At 43.0% G+C, this 15,695-nt stretch overlaps 1 protein-coding gene across 1 annotated transcript in view; it reads left to right on the top strand.

Annotated features, from left to right (window-relative positions):
• The window catches only part of DOCK5 (dedicator of cytokinesis 5), a 125,275-nt gene that overhangs the window by 77,004 nt on the left and 32,576 nt on the right, over window positions 1–15,695 (top strand). Inside the window, exons 18-28 of the mRNA XM_090053693.1 lie at window positions 755–947; window positions 2,195–2,292; window positions 3,897–3,986; window positions 5,086–5,186; window positions 6,914–7,048; window positions 8,078–8,189; window positions 9,234–9,304; window positions 10,306–10,412; window positions 12,165–12,301; window positions 13,339–13,434; window positions 14,545–14,643. Coding sequence (XP_089909819.1) covers window positions 755–947; window positions 2,195–2,292; window positions 3,897–3,986; window positions 5,086–5,186; window positions 6,914–7,048; window positions 8,078–8,189; window positions 9,234–9,304; window positions 10,306–10,412; window positions 12,165–12,301; window positions 13,339–13,434; window positions 14,545–14,643 — 1,239 coding nt within the window. The remainder of the gene's footprint in view (window positions 1–754; window positions 948–2,194; window positions 2,293–3,896; window positions 3,987–5,085; window positions 5,187–6,913; window positions 7,049–8,077; window positions 8,190–9,233; window positions 9,305–10,305; window positions 10,413–12,164; window positions 12,302–13,338; window positions 13,435–14,544; window positions 14,644–15,695) is intronic.

The raw sequence follows: 15,695 nt of genomic DNA on the forward strand, positions 1-15,695 counted from the left end.
GTTTAAGTTCCTGTTCTATCGTATACCTCCTACGTAACCTTGGTCAGGCTTTAGGCCAGATTCTATGCTACCTTTTAGGCAAGCACCTAAAAGTACCACCCTGCTCCAGACCCTGAAAAACTGTTAATACAAAAGGTGGATAAGGCCTGTGAATCTGGCCCTCTGTCTGTACTTCAATTCCCATCTGTAAAAAGGGGATAATAGCACTTTCCTACTTTGTATTCTGAGAATAAAGGTATAAAAAACTTTAGGCATTCAGGTACTATGGTAAAGGAGTCTATATGCACACTTGTGCCTAGCATGTCTGTCTAGCCAGGGGCTGGGGGCGGGGGCCCTGTGCACTTCCTGGCGGACCCAGAAGTGGACCACTTCTGGTCCACTTCTGGGTCTGCTGCAGAGTGGGCTGGGGAGCCCTTCACGCTTCTGTGGGATGCCCCAGCATCACAGCACTCGCAGCCCATTTGATACCGAGAAGTATGTAGAAAAAACACGTAAAGCTGCATCTCACCAAATCTCCCAAATCGATTTGTAGGGTTCCAGTTCGATTCAGGGAGATTAAAGGGTCCTCTGATTCAATTCAGATTTGGAGATTCAGTTACTGAATCGGGCCAAATCAAATTGGGGACCAAAGCTTCGCACAGCCTTACTAGTTTCCACCGTGTTGGAAAGTGCTTGTGCCTAGCATGTGTGCCTTCTGTGTGAACATTTGTAACAATACTTTTAAGTGATTTCTCCATCTGTGTTCAACCACCAGGGTGATAACAAGAAAATGGAAGATGCTAAATTCTACTTAACTCTTCCTGGCACAAAAGTGGAGATGGAGGAGAAGGATGGCCCCCCAGGCAAAAACCTACACCATTTAGCCAGCTTCACACCCAGTAAAGAGAGCACAAAAGACAGCTTCCAGATTGCCACCCTGATCTGCTCTACTAAACTGACCCAGAAGGGTAGGTCTGGCATTGGCAACGGGATGGAAGCTTCAGGCCGTGGTGGGAGAACTATCTGCAAGGTGTCTAGTCTTTTCCCCGTGCTAACAAAAGGAACAATGACACTGCAGTTAGGAGCTGCTGTTGCTGCAGATATAGGCATAACTGTACTAGATTTTCTAGTACTGGCTATAAACCCACCCCAAACTAGGAGAAGCCCCTAGTGCTGGGGTTTACTATTCTCAATACCTAAATTAGGTCTAGCATGGATTTGCAGCAGGTGTTCCTTTTGGGTTCCAGTGTAGATATGCCCTTAATGGAGTACTTTCACCTATGCCTTTGTGCACACTTCTGTTAAGAATGAAGGAAATGGAGCTGCTTTGTTTGCACACGTTATGCTCCCTTTTAATTTAGTTGCAACAAGTCCAAATTCAGAAGTGGTGGGTGATCTGTGTAGGTGAGTAAATGTGTTGATAAGAGATTGTGAGAGTTGATAAAGTAAGACAACCTATATACATCTAGAAGGAGTCATAGTCAGTGGGTGGGAGAGCAAGCGTAAGTTCATTTAGCCCTGGTTTCACTTGGACTCGCCTCTGAATTTGCCATTCTTTGTCAGGATTGTTTATTATGCATGTGTTCCTCCATTCAAAGGCAGCAATCCAGTTTAGTGAGAAGTTGCCTGAGCAGTCAAGGTGATTTTTAGATGAGTCTTCCGTTAACTTGAATGGAGCATAATGGGTCTGGATCTCCTAAACTGCTTTGAATAACTTGACTGCTATTTTTTTTTATTGTTTTTGGATCGTTCAAAGGCATGATAAACAGTCTACAGTTTAACTTACTGTATACAAGAGGCTTAAACTGGTAGCTTGAAGAAATATTCCCAAGAGTCTGTTCTGAAGTAAACACAAGTACATTTCTCAGCAAAACCAATACAATATGATGGATTTCCCAGCTTGAGGATATCTTCTAAGCAAGAGCATGCAAAGCAACCTCTTAGATGTCATAAGATATATAAAATCATACCAAAGTTTGCCTTTAATTGCAAAGCTAACTCTGGCAAAGGGGGGGAAAAAAAAGCCATTAAAAGGCAATGTTCTTTACATTGTAGTGTGATGATTATTATTATTTTACAAGATGTTTCTAAAAATAAGCACCAATACCACTTCCTCATTGCTCTGCAGCCCTTAATGTAAATCAGCTAGGTTTTTTTCTTTTCTTTGGGTAATCTGTCTTTTTTTTTTTTTTTTTTAATTTTGTGTCCTTGATAGTTGATTTGCTGGGTTTGCTGAACTGGCGTTCTAACTCTCGGAACATAGCATGCAACCTAAAGAAGCTGATGGAGGTAGAAGGAGGAGAAATTGTAAAGGTACAGGCATCTTATCTGCAAGTTTTTGTTCATGAATAGAGACTCAGGTCCCAACCCCCACCAAACACTTACACACATGCTTAACTTTAATCTCAAATTACTGTTTGTTTGTTTTTTGCTGTGGGGCCAGAACCCCACCGTGCCAGCGGTTGTACAAGGTCATAACCAAAAAATGCTAAAACTGATTCCCACCCCAAACTGTTTATCCCAGTGGAATACTCTCCTGGTTAAAATTAAGCCCACACAAGTGTTTGCAGGATTGGGGCTATCATGCACATATTTTACATTCTTGCAGAATATAAAATACAGGAGAATTCTGAGTAGTATTTATAGAGCATTAAGGGGGTCCCAGTTATGGTTGAGGGACTCTTGTATGCTTGGCAATGAATGCATGCATTAGGAAGAATGCCAGCTCTCCAAAATGTTTATAGCTTAAATGGCTTGAGGAATATGTCTGAAGCTGTGGAAAGCTGGAATTTCCAGGAAAATTTAAAATCTTGTATTTGGGAACTTCACTAGGTTTAGGATTGCTTATATTTTGCAAACAATCCATTGCCTGAGTTGCTGAGTGACTGAAGAAAATGGTGCATGTTTGTGAAAAGCCAGTGCCAAAGGAATGTTATGCTTGACAAGCGTGTTGTTATGGGACTGATCCTTTGGTACACTGCATGAAGCTGACTTGTTCCACTGCAATCAGAGGTTGCACATAGGCAAAAATTAGGTGTGATCTCAAGCACCCAGGCATAGCCAACTACTCACATGCTTGTATGATGTGCCAAATAACAAGAGGATGTGGAATGGAAAGAAAGAAAAGGTATGTCTGAGTTGATATGGGTTCAGGTGTGGTCTTCAGATGCTGGGGTGCTTCCCCATTAGTGGGAATGCGCATTTCCCCAGGAACAAGTACCAGCAGTACACCTTGTGCCTTTGCTACTTGTCCCTCAGGAACACCCATGCCATGTACACTGTGGGTAACTTACCACGCACCAGAGTGGGGTAGGGGAGCCTAGGGCAACTGTGCTGGCCCCAGCAGCCTTACCTGGAGTCCTGGAGGGCCTCCAGGAGCTGGAGCTGCAGCTGCAGTACTCCTGCAGCCTAGAGCCTGGCTGGCAGCCAGAGCATGGCTTCAGCTGCCCAGGCACTGGTTTTGCGTGGTGTGTACTGCCACCAAGTGTGCCCCCCCACTCTTTTTAGATATGGGTTCTTTTGACCCCAAGATCTCCTGGGGTCAGAGAAACTCCCTGCACTGCAAAGTAGCAGCATAGGGAATTCCTGCATCTGCAGTGTGGTGTGCGCCACATACTACACATCCGTGCTTGCCTGGATGTGCCCCAGGAGTCTGTCTCCTTCTGTTTCCCTTATTGACCTTTTAAGGAAGGACTGAAACTAGGAAGGACTAGTTTGTCAGGCACTTACTGGTACACTCACCTGTGCTTTCTCCTATCCTGCTGATCCTATAATCTGTTCTTATACCTTTACACTTATGCTGGACTTGGTCAGTCCTTTCTGTTTCCATGCATTTCTGGAGGGGGAAAAAGGGATGAGAAGGGTGGATTATTGTGAGGATTTCAACAACTGTAACCTCTGCCCACCCCCTTCTCTAGTTTTTACAGGATACTCTTGATGCACTTTTCAACATAATGATGGAGATGTCAGACAATGAAACCTATGACTTCCTTGTGTTTGATGCACTGGTAAGTGGTTGTTGTTAGTATATCCCAAAGTACCTTTATTTCAGGCAGTTTTTCAGACTATTATTTTGTTTCCTGCTGCTTCCACTAGATGGGTGTTTCATTTTATGAAACAAAACATTGAACTGTCATTTATCCTAGCAAAGATTCCTCAAATATCACTGGGAGTTAGGGATCTGAGATAACAACATAACCAATTCAGTGAATTGATGATGATGATAATTGATATTTGCATAAGATAATGGTAATGCCTTTACATTATAGTTTATATTGGTAAATCAAAAGTCATTTTACATTGGAGGGGGAAGTAGCAATGTTTTTCATCAAACTAAGACAGAAAATGAAGTGACTTTTCCAAGGTGATAGGGCAGGTCTGTGGCACAGCTGGAAATAGAATCCATGTCTCCTGAGTCCCAGTGTAATTCCTATCTCTTCTGCAATAATGCCTCTACCTTGAGCAAGCCTATCACATGCAGATCGCAGTAAGGCATGCAGAAAACTTTAAAAGAAGTCAACCTATGTAGGGAACTGTTATTTATCTTTGAAATGCACCTTCCTTTGGTGCACAGTGAAACAGGGAAGCAGCTGTTTAATGTTGCTAAGCAACAGATGTGGCAGCATAGGAAAGATGTTGAAAATCATGTAGGGAGGCAGAATACAATTATCCATGACTTAGTTTTGCTAAGGATAAGAAGCACTACAGTGGCTCTATAATGGGTCCAGGTGATCAGAGGCTCAATTTTGAACCTTATTTGGAAATCAGTATATCCAGTGGCACCATTCTTCTCTAACTTTGTGCAGTAGCATTATCATTGTACGATGTAGTGTCAGTACCACTTAAAGAATATCAGTGCCACTTTGTCTGGCAGCTGAGTTTACCTTCATGGGTTTGTTTTTAATCAGTAGTCAATTTCTGAGAGATGAGATGATTTCATTCCAGCTAATAGCAGCAACTGCACAATACCATCTGTAATGGTAAAACTGAGAAGGTCAAGAGCAAGCAACCAGCAGAACAATTGGCGTGTGTTTAACATGAGGTACAGAACGGTTAGCTCAAGGTCACACACTTCAGTACATCTGTTTCCTTTTGGCTTTTTGACAGGTATTTATTATTTCTTTGATCGGAGACATCAAGTTCCAGCATTTTAACCCTGTACTTGAAACGTATATTTACAAGCACTTCAGTGCTACCCTGGCATATGTGTAAGTATCAGTAACCACAAACCCACAGGGTAGCCTATCTCAGAGGTGTTACCTCTCACTTCTGTTAGGGTAGATGATGTAGAAATAAAAGGTAACCCAAACCACGTGAGTACATATAGCTATATGATCCCACTGTGTTCACATTTATTTTCAGGGTAGAAGAAAATTGCACTTACCTACCACAGAAAGCTGATCTTATTGAAATGTTTTAATAGTAGAAACTGGTATACTGACATTTAAAGCAGCAAGTCAAGTAACTGAGACTTGTCCGACTGCAGTCCACCATCTTTAGTTTTGATGGACTTGCCAGCATGTCCTTTGTCCACATATGAGGTGAGAAGGGAAGGTAGGAAAGGGAAGCAGAAATGTGCATCTCCTCCCTGGTGGTTATAGCAGTGAAGCTGATATTTTTCATTGTTGCGGTAAAGATGCAGAAAATGGAGCGCAGCCCAGATTTGAGCAGGTTAATGAAGTTTCAGAGCAGAACAAAGTACCAAATAGCGATGTGTTGTTTAAAAATGTAACATCATTGACATTACCCGTAAATGTTTAAACATCCTGTGCAGAGTTGCAAGAACACATTTTGAATTATGGACCTGCAGATACATGGATGTGAATAGCTAAGCTCCTCCATTAGCAATTTTCGTCTGTGGATAGAAAGGCGGATCACTGTCATTATCTCTGTTTTCATATGGGAGAAGTTTTTTGTCAATTGTCACCCTAGAGGAGAGAGTTCTAGATAGGACCCCACGCTACCAGGAACTCCTAAAGCCCATTACTCTGTGTAATTGTATTTTCCTTCTCTGAACTTGCTGTACAATCACTTTCAGCAGAGGGGTTGTTTTTCCCTCCCCTTAGCTTGTGGGAGATTGATCATCCTTCTTGCTCCCCACTATAAATAAACCTTTTTGTGTCTGATTTATGGACATGCTCTCTCTCAGCTTTATTATTGCTTGGCCTAGCTTTCAGCTTGGCTCTGCAGTACAACATACACATAACGCTAAAGGGACTGGAGAATTACATAGTGTCCTTCCTACACCTTATATGCCGAAAGGGTTTATGAAGTAATAGCTTTCATCCTGCCAGTTCAAAGAGGAGGGGAAGAAAAATGCAGAAGCTGTTGTGCAGGCAGCGATTACTTGCAGAGTCTTGGATGGTTGGAGCTTGTTTAATGAAGAGAAGAAGGGCTTGCCTGAACATTAGTCTCACACTCTCATCACTCTTCTGCTTGGACAGGGACCAGATGGTGAATAACACTGCATGTGCATGTGCATTGGCTGTCCAGGGTTCTCAAAGTACTTTTCTACTGATACCCTAGGAACTCCCATATTCCAGTGAGGAAGCTGCTATCCTTCTATGTCTGCAAATAAATTCATGGCTACATGGGCAAAGGGGCTAAGTCTGAGAAGTAGTGGATTGTCGGGGTCTTAAAGGCAGTAGGAGTTGTAGGTGCTCAATGCTCTGGAAATTTTTATTTTTTTTATTTATTTTTTTTTAAAGGCTCAAAAGCTAGGGACTTGGCACTTGCAGATGAGGCCAGATGTTGGCAGCTTCTGGGTGCTGAGGCATTTGAAAATCAGGTTCTGTGAGACTTGCTCAAGCTCCTAAAGTAAATCTGGTCCCCAACTCTCTGCACCAGATCACACTTCCTCTGTAGGTTGGAGATGCCCAGTTCAGCTTCCCCTGTAACTACACTTGTTCTTATTATCCCCTTTTCCCTCCCACAGGAAACTCACCAAAGTACTGAACTATTATGTAGGAAATGCAGATGACGCCAGCAAGACAGAATTGCTGTTCGCTGCTTTAAAAGCTTTGAAGTACCTGTTCCGATTCATTGTCCAGTCACGTATACTCTACCTGAGGTGAGAGGCGGCAAGGATTTCCTTGGGAGATATCTTTTATTAGACCAGCTATGTAGCTGGATAGAGATAGACAAGCTTTTGAATCCAAGACAGTCTTCTTCAGGTCTGATCATGGAGCCAGGCACAGGAGACCCGTGAGACTGTGCTGAAGATTGGCAGGTCCATCCCTAGCTAGTACAAGTGGAAGTCAGTTGAGCTGCTTCTGGTTCATACCATAAGCAAACATTCCTATCTAGATTTTTTATTCTCACTTATCAAGCCCCAGATTTTCAAGAAATGTTTATTTCTGTCTTTTATTCCTGCTTGTAAAACCATCTGTTTGGGTGGCTAGACAGTGTGATCAATACAAATGAAAACAACGTAAGCATTTAATGTGAAAATGAGATTCTGAACTGCATACGCTGATGCTGATAAGAGACCAAAAATTTCATTGTTTCTAAATGCCTGCCTTGTTTAGGCAGCTTCCTCATTTAAAGGTATTTTTGGTACTTTTTTCTAATACATTTCTTGAAGATCAATACTAATTCTAAAGAGTCTGAAGAGGAACTCTCGGTATTTTTTGTTGGTGACAGAGAAAACTGTTTTTTACATTAATCCATTTAAAGAAGTTGGAAAGTGACCATTTGGTACTGGTTTCTCTTGTTAGTCCATCATGGAATGAGATAAATACTTACCTGGCTCTAGCACCAAACAGCAACAGAATTTGTAAACTATACAGAAGCCTCATTATTTGTGATTTATTGTAGACAGACAGGATATTACTTGAATGATAGATTCCAGGCTGAGTCTGAAACACTGTCAGTTTAGAAAAACACATCTTTTCAAATCTGTTACTCCTACCAGTAAACTGCAGGTTGTTGATGCCATAGCACCAGAACTTCACAATGCCATTTCTACAGTCACTTTTCATAGTAAAAGAGCACTTTAAAAAGTTATTAAAAAGATAATATGTACATAAACTACTTTGACACTTTTATTCCTTGTCCTGAGTCTGCGCATATGAACAATGCAGTGTTGCTGCTTTTTTAGATTTTATGGGAAAAGTGAAGATGGGGATGAGTTTAATGATGCCATCCGCAAGCTGTTTCTCTCCTTCAATATCCTCATGGATCAGCCGCTAGAGGAGGCTGTCAAAATTAAGGTTGGTGCAGAGTCTGTTCTGAAAACTAGTGCATGTCTATGCTGATGAGCAGAGGGCATTGAGCGGCCAACACTCAAGTTTCCCCAAAACTCCTCTGGTAGTAATGTGAGTGAAGTAAACTTTGCAAAATTGGCAACCTTTGCTAAAAGCCTGCCACTAAACTGCAGCTGCTTTTTGTGGAGGAAGCTAGCAAACAGCCAGGATAACAGAACACATGGAGAAGGATAGTTTGGCTGATGATACTCGAGCTTGTGAATGATAGGGAGAACAAGCTGATGCCAGTCCACTGTGGAAATATCTGTCATAGAAAAAGAAAATGAGAAGCTTTACTGTGTGTGTTTATTTGTTTTTTCTGTGTAAACTTTAATGAGAGCCTTCTGGTTGGGTGGGGGCAGTGTAGCAGAAGTCTTGGCTTTTCTCCTGTTTACAGTAGCAAAATGCTTTCCACTGTTTGTGGGAAAGATTGACTTTAAAGCTCTTTCAATTTAGCATTTGGGGGTGCTGTAGATGTTAATATCCAAACGTTAATGCCTATGCAGTGATGCCCCATTCCTACTGCAGCACAGAGCAAGAAAGCAAATGGGGAGAGAGCTTCCCTGCAGGAAAGCCTAAGAAAATCTTTACTAGTATTGCTGAGAGACATTTAGGTGTAACATTGATGAGGACCCAAGATAGTGTCACTTGCATAGGATACTAAAACAAATTAAATTAATTTACATTTTCCTTGTTAGGCTTCAGGAGGCCTAGTTTCTAATACAGCAGTATGTTCATAGCCAGAAAGAAAAAATAAAGGTTCTTGACTAAAGTGCCTTCACTTGCCACTTTTATCAGCTTTTCTCTACAGATATGTGGTGGCTGAGTCCCTTTGAATGCATAGACAGAGCAAGCCAACATACTGCAGGTGCTCTCGGTAAAACCAGATCTGCCACTGCTGCTGTGAGCCCTGTACAGCGACTTTGCACTCTTTTAGAAAGAATGGATGAATCTAATTTGCCTCCTTTTGTGTGTGTACATGTATATTGTTTGTTTTTCCCCCTCTTACAGGGTGCAGCTCTGAAGTACTTACCAAGCATTATAAATGATGTCAAGCTGGTGTTTGACCCAGTTGAGCTCAGGTGACTGTTAAGCATTATCTAAACCCATGAAAAACAGTGAAACTTGCGGGGAATTTTAGACACTCTCATTAAATAAACAACTCTGGTAATTACAAGATGAGTACCAACTCCACGAATTTGGGATACTTCTTAGAAGGGTGTAAAGGAAGACACAGAACAGTCGTCTCCTGGTAGCCCAAAGGAATTAGGATGGACCCACCTGAGCTTACCTGTGAGTTCTGAGGCTTTGTCCAAACCTAAAATTCAAGGGTTGCCGAGTCACATGGACAAAATCCAATCTGTAAATTTCCACAAACTTTTCACCATTATTTCTGAGGTTCCCAGATACCATGCCATGAATACATGGCAGTGAGAGATACAAAAAATGTATTTGTTCAAGAACTGTGTAGTGCTGTAGATTTCCTTTCTTCAGTATAAAGTGTGTTCCTTGTACCGTCAGTTCCACGTGCCTGATTTTTGATGCAAATAATCTTCATATACAAGTGAGAGGATTTCAGATGTACAGTGTATACACTAGGTAGGATTTAAGAGTCATCTCTTTTTAACTAGAGGATATTAGGAAGGTCATGCCTCTTGCAATCTAAATGGCTGTTTCATGTTACAACAGCCTTATGGAATAGCTTTGCAAAATTCAACTTGCTTAGAGTTTTTTTTAAGGAGGGGAGTGGAGGCGGGAATTTAAAATACAGTATGCAAACATGGGGCACATTCTGTGCCCTGACTGGCAAGATTTTGTGACAAGCTTGTGCATCTCATATTGGAACACAAGGTAAATTGCCTGGGGCTGTGTTCAGTTTATTGAACTTTCTTTTATAAGTTGTGTGAAACCACATAACCTGAGAGTCAGTATCAGTTTACCTTAAGACCATTTTCACAGGTGTCAACACAGTGGCACGACTGCCTCAGTAAAAACCAGGTGCAGGGCAGTGTTAACAGTAGGTGGAACAATGTCAGAGGCATCAGATAGTGACCATCTGTCTACTTTGTGGTTTTGGTTCTAGCATTCTCTTCAGCAAGTTTATCCAAAGCGTCCCTGAGAACCAGCTGGTTCGTCAAAAACTCAACTGCATGACCAAGGTAGTGGAGAGTGATCTGTTTAAGCAGTCGGGTGAGTAGCCTGTCAAAATCTTCAGGTACTTCAAAGAATGCATCTTCCCAGATGAACAACTGTCAGTCAAGCCTGTCTCGGCTGTGTAATCAGTGATACCATCTCTTTCGCATACCTACTTAAAAGGTTCCATTACCATTAAACCTGCAAGGATAAAAGAAAACTTTGACAACAGCTGGGCAGTTGACTAATTTTGTCTCATTGTTTCCTCCTTTGTCTTTGTCTGTATTCACCAATTGTCTCTTCTCTTAGGGCCTTGTTACACGTTGCACTATGAGCTGCACAAACGTTGATTGGCTTAGTGCTAGCTTGCAGTTGCTCCTTCCACTTGTGTGGCACATCTGTGGGAGTATCCACACCTTAATGGAGCAAGAGCTGAATTATGCAGTTCAGCCCTGGAGTGGCGTAACTTTGAGCTGCATGATGAGTGCTTTAAACCATGTAAAGGTGTTAACGTGCAGACAGTCCAGGGATTAAGACATGGATGGGCAATTATTTAGGCCCATGGGCCACATAGGGGGTTTCAGGGAGCTGTCGCAGGCCAGGTCTGCACCCTCCCTCGCCTGTGCAACAGCTCACCAAACCTCCTTATGTGAGGTAGGGCCATGTGGGTGGGGAGCTGGCATGGGCCTGTGACAGCTTCAGAAGGGGCAGATCAGCCTGAGGAGGGGCTGGAGTTTCTGTCTGGCTTCAGCGTTGGTGACCCAGGTGCACAGGTAGCATGGTGGCAGGGCAGAAGCTGCTGCTGGACACAGGGAAAAAGTGGGACCTGGCATCAGATGTGGCTGCCTCCCCCTTTGCCTCTGCCAGGGTCCTTCTTGCTGGGCCATCTGGAGCCTGTGCAGGGATGTCCTGTGGTTCCTCCTCACAGCTGCTGCCATCACCAGCATTGCCTCTGGGCCAGTTCGGGCCCCCTGTAGGCAGTCACAGTAAGAAGGGCCCAGCAGTAGTGAGGGGGAGGCAGCTGTGCCTGCTGCCAGGTCCTTTTTCCCCTGTGCTCAGCAGCAACTTCTGCCCAGCTGCCAGCACTCTATTGTGGCCAGGGCTGGCAGGTCCGAAGCAGGCGCTGCAGGGATCCTGACCACTCCCCCCTCCCCACCCCTTGCATAGGTCAGGGCCAGGGCTGTGTGCTCAGGCCCTGCCCACATGGGTCCCGACTGGTCTCCTTGGGGAGTAGTGGTGGCAGCTGGAAGGACCTGCCACTGCCAGGAAATGGAGTCCGGCCACAGAGCTGCCCTAGCCCCGCTGCATGCCTAGGGTGGTGGGACATGCCATAGGTTGGATGGTACCAGAGTCAGGTGTGAGCACGGGGACCTGCTATGGGCCAGACAAAGTCCCTCCCTGGACTGATCCAGCATATGGGCTGTATTTTGCCCACCATTTGGTTGTGAGTTCCAAGAGCTGCCCAAAATTAATATATAACAGGGCCCTTACACTTGGATTGCAAGCTCTTTGGGGCAAGGATTTTTTTATTTTGTATCCGTGTAGCACCATAGGGTCCCAAATTGTAAATGGAAAAAAGCCATATCTTCTTACTGTATATGTTGAAAGAGAAGGATCTTTTGCAATGTATTTAACTGGAAGTGATGCAACTTGAGCTGTAATATGCCTGTTCATATTCAGTTGTTTTATCAGTTGCATGATTTTAATATTAGTAAATGAGTGAAGAACAGAAAGTTACCTTGTTGTGGTGGCTAATACTTCTAGTGTTCAAGAACTGTCTACGTGACATTGTCCTGTTACATTTTTCAGAATGCAGAGATGCACTTCTGCCTCTGCTGATAGATCAGCTAAGTGGCCAGCTGGATGACAAGTCAAATAAGCCTGACCACGAAGCCTGCGCACAGCTTCTTAGCAACATGCTAGAAGTGCTAGATCGGAAGAATGTGGTAAGCATGGGCTTGGCTCTCTTTGTATTTTCAGGGGTGTAAATTAAAAGAGACCCCTTAGTCAGTGAGGTGACCCTAGCTTAGGTTGGAACAGAAACTGGGTTTCCTATGTTAGTCTATGTGGTTAGTAAGCCCAGTGGCCGACAGAAATTTTGCTCTTTATGGCTTTAAGTTTATTCAAAGATAAATTAGATGATAAAAAAATGGAACCTGGCTACTAAGCTAATGAAAAGACCAAGTATTCTCCTGGCCCGAGGCCAGGGTGCGGCTCCCAATCCTGTCACTGACTTGCTTTGTGACATGGAGCAAGTCACTTTATCTCTGTTTTCTTGACTGAAAAGGGAGTGGTGCTTGCTTTTTTGTGAGGAAGAGACTAGTGAAAGATGCTGACTTCAGAAAGTGCTGCAATGATGCCAGTTATCACCATTTATCTTTGTCTGCATTCCTATTAATAATGTTTTGCATGGTAATAAAAAGCTGATTCCTGCATGCTTCAGAATATGGCGATTTGAGGTGGCCAGTTTGCAAAGCGGGAGAAGAGGGGATTGATAAATACAAGAAGCAAGTTCAGTTTGGTTTCGTCACTGACCGGCTGTCCTCAAAACTTTATTACTTTCCTCTGGCAGAAGGCAAAAGCACAAGCAACTGTCATCTCTGTGTTTTGTCCTATCTGCTCCCTCATACCCAGGGGCAGGGAGCATTCAAGGACAGGTGAGACTAGTAGATATGGCTAGGTCAGCCCCGGAGAGGCTGATTCCTCTACTAAGACAACACTCATGCCAGTCTGACCCTGGCATAGGAAAGATGCAGCACCTCCTGTCATCATATTCTCTGTGTTGGATGGAGGGATGAATTTGTCCTTCACAGAGTCAAAATTCTAGGTATTTAAATCCATTGTGCAAAGAATCTCCTTCTCCTAGGGTCCTCTCAAAATAAATAGCCACTGTCAGCTTAGCCTTTGTGTACACAAAGCTTTTTATAGACTAGGCCATGCTAAGATTGAGCTAAAACAGCGTGTGCTTGTTTAATATCCTCAGGGGCCTACTGCAGTTCACATCCAACTGATCATGGAACGTCTGCTAAGGAGAATAAACCGGACAGTGATTGGAATGAACAGACAGTCTCCACATAGCGTGAGAGTCTTCTACTTGTTTCTGTTCTTTAATTTCTTCCCTTGCCTCATCAAAATGGTGCCTTCCACTGTAGTCTGTCCTCTCAGGAACTGCAGTGCATACTGATGTATTATTAAAAATGTGTTTCCTGCAACATAATGTGGTTCTGCAGTTGGTGGTGGAATGCTTCCTGTCCTATTAAAAGTGGTTGGGATTGCACTAGCAATTAGTAATATGATCTAGAACTTCTCTCCTCAGACACCCAGTCTTGAATCAAATCCTGGTCCCTAATGAATTAAAGTTTTTACTGTCTGTCTTGGTTCCTAGTAGACGGGCAGTCATTCTGCAGAACTGGTAATTTGTTGGTACCCATGAAGTACCCTCATCTGTAGGTGTCCCTTTGAGTCTGGAAAGGAGAGCAGGTTGGTGGGAGAAGGAAGAGGAAGCTTTTACCTCTCCTCTAGCCTGCATGCCTTTGTGTATGGATGGGTACGAAAATCTGGGGCTTTTAGGCCAACACTGAATTATTTTTACAAAATGAGGCTTTGATGTTGGCTTTAATTCAGAGAAATAGTTTCTTGTAGTTATGCTTAGATAAAAACTTTGAAGGTACAGTAGCAAACTGTTATATATGTGTGGGTGTGGGGGGTCCTGAATTGTCGTTTCCACAGCAGTAGTGGAATTTATCAAATGGTTGGTGAGGTGTAATGCTGTTTTCTGTAGAAGGACACTTCTTATTAACCAGGTTGAGCTATTGCCCTGTGAACCGTTCTATTTTTTTTAAAGATGCTACTGTCCTTTATTGGGAGCAAAAGGATTTAATTTTAAACTCCTCTCCACTTCCAAAATGTCAGTGCTTGAAGGAGTAGTCAGTCTCACCTCCAAGGTGGGTTTGAAGCTTAAGCCCTCTAACAAGTTGCTTCCAAAGTTATATGCAGCTCTCAGGCATCCATGAAACTTAGCAACACATTACTGTTTCTGTGGGGAGAAAACTTGTTGTTCAGAGTCGAGATTATTTCATGTGGTTGAAGTCAAGCATGTGCTTTTAGTACTTTGCTGACTTGGGGGCCTTTGTGCAGGAAGATAATTGACCAAGTGATTTTTTTTTTTTCTTTAACTTTTCTGTTCCAGGGTATTTTTGTAGCCTGCATGACAGCCATCCTGAGACAGATGGACGATTGCCATTATAACCACTACATCAGCATTTTCAAAACCAGACAAGACATTATTGTAAGTCAGCTTGTCTGGGGCTGTAGCCCAGTCCATAAAGCATCAAACACTATCATTCCCAGCTGTTGCATTAAGTTCAAGGTTCTTCTACAGAACCCATCCCTCGTGTCTAGTGCTTCAAGTCTTAGTCAAATACTTACTTTGCCCCCACTGGGTGGAAGGACCACTGGCTGTTGTTTCCTCAGCAAAACAGCAGCCTAGCATGGCTACATGGAGTGAAAACAAATGATTTATGGATATCTAAATTTGTGTAAGAGAGAAAGTGGGGACAAACATTAAATGAGAGAATAAGGATGGGAAGAATAGGGGTGGCTTTATTTTCCATTTCCTTTTTGCCTTTTTATACTTGGGTTCTTGATTTCTCTACATCTCTCTTGGTCTTTCGGGGTGTTTTTTTTTTTTTTTTTTTTTTGTGCACCTGAGGTAGGAGCTTGGATACTCCTTTTTATTTGGTCGTATGAAAAGCTGGCAAGCTCGAGGCAATCGCTAAACTTCTGAAAAATGTGAGGTATTAATAGATCCACTTGGTGTGGTTGCCACACAATCCATACTGAGTAAATTGGGGCTGCACTGGGGGTTTGTTTTAAATTCAGAACTCAAATTGGGTTTCTTATAAGTTTCAGGTTATTGTCAGCTGTTGGAAGCAGGAGCCATCCTTTTGTTTGCACAGCACCTAGCACTGGGGCCTTGATGCATGATTGAAAGACCTTAAGTACTGTTGTGCTATGAAAATGTTGGTGATGCACCTTTTGGAGAAACACTGATCAAGCTTTGGAAGAATCTAGGCCCTATTTAGGGTGTGAAGCTGCAATTTTAAAGTTCCTTAAGGGAACTGGACCTCTGTCCCCATTAAAATCAAAGGGAACTGTCCCTTGTCCCTAAGCAGCATTGCAAATTGTACCTTGGTGTTAAAACCCTAAACAGGTCTTGGTTTTTGCATGGTTCCAGTGTGGAACTTGGTGAAACAATTTTACTCTTTGCTGTTATGCCTGTGGAAGCTACAGTGCCAATCAAATCGGTGTTGCCCCTCCCTGTATACCAACCCAAGGAAG

Source organism: Crocodylus siamensis, chromosome 6, assembly GCF_052110815.1.
Source record: "Crocodylus siamensis isolate JL-2025a chromosome 6, ASM5211081v1, whole genome shotgun sequence".
Classification (NCBI taxonomy): Eukaryota; Metazoa; Chordata; order Crocodylia; family Crocodylidae; genus Crocodylus; species Crocodylus siamensis.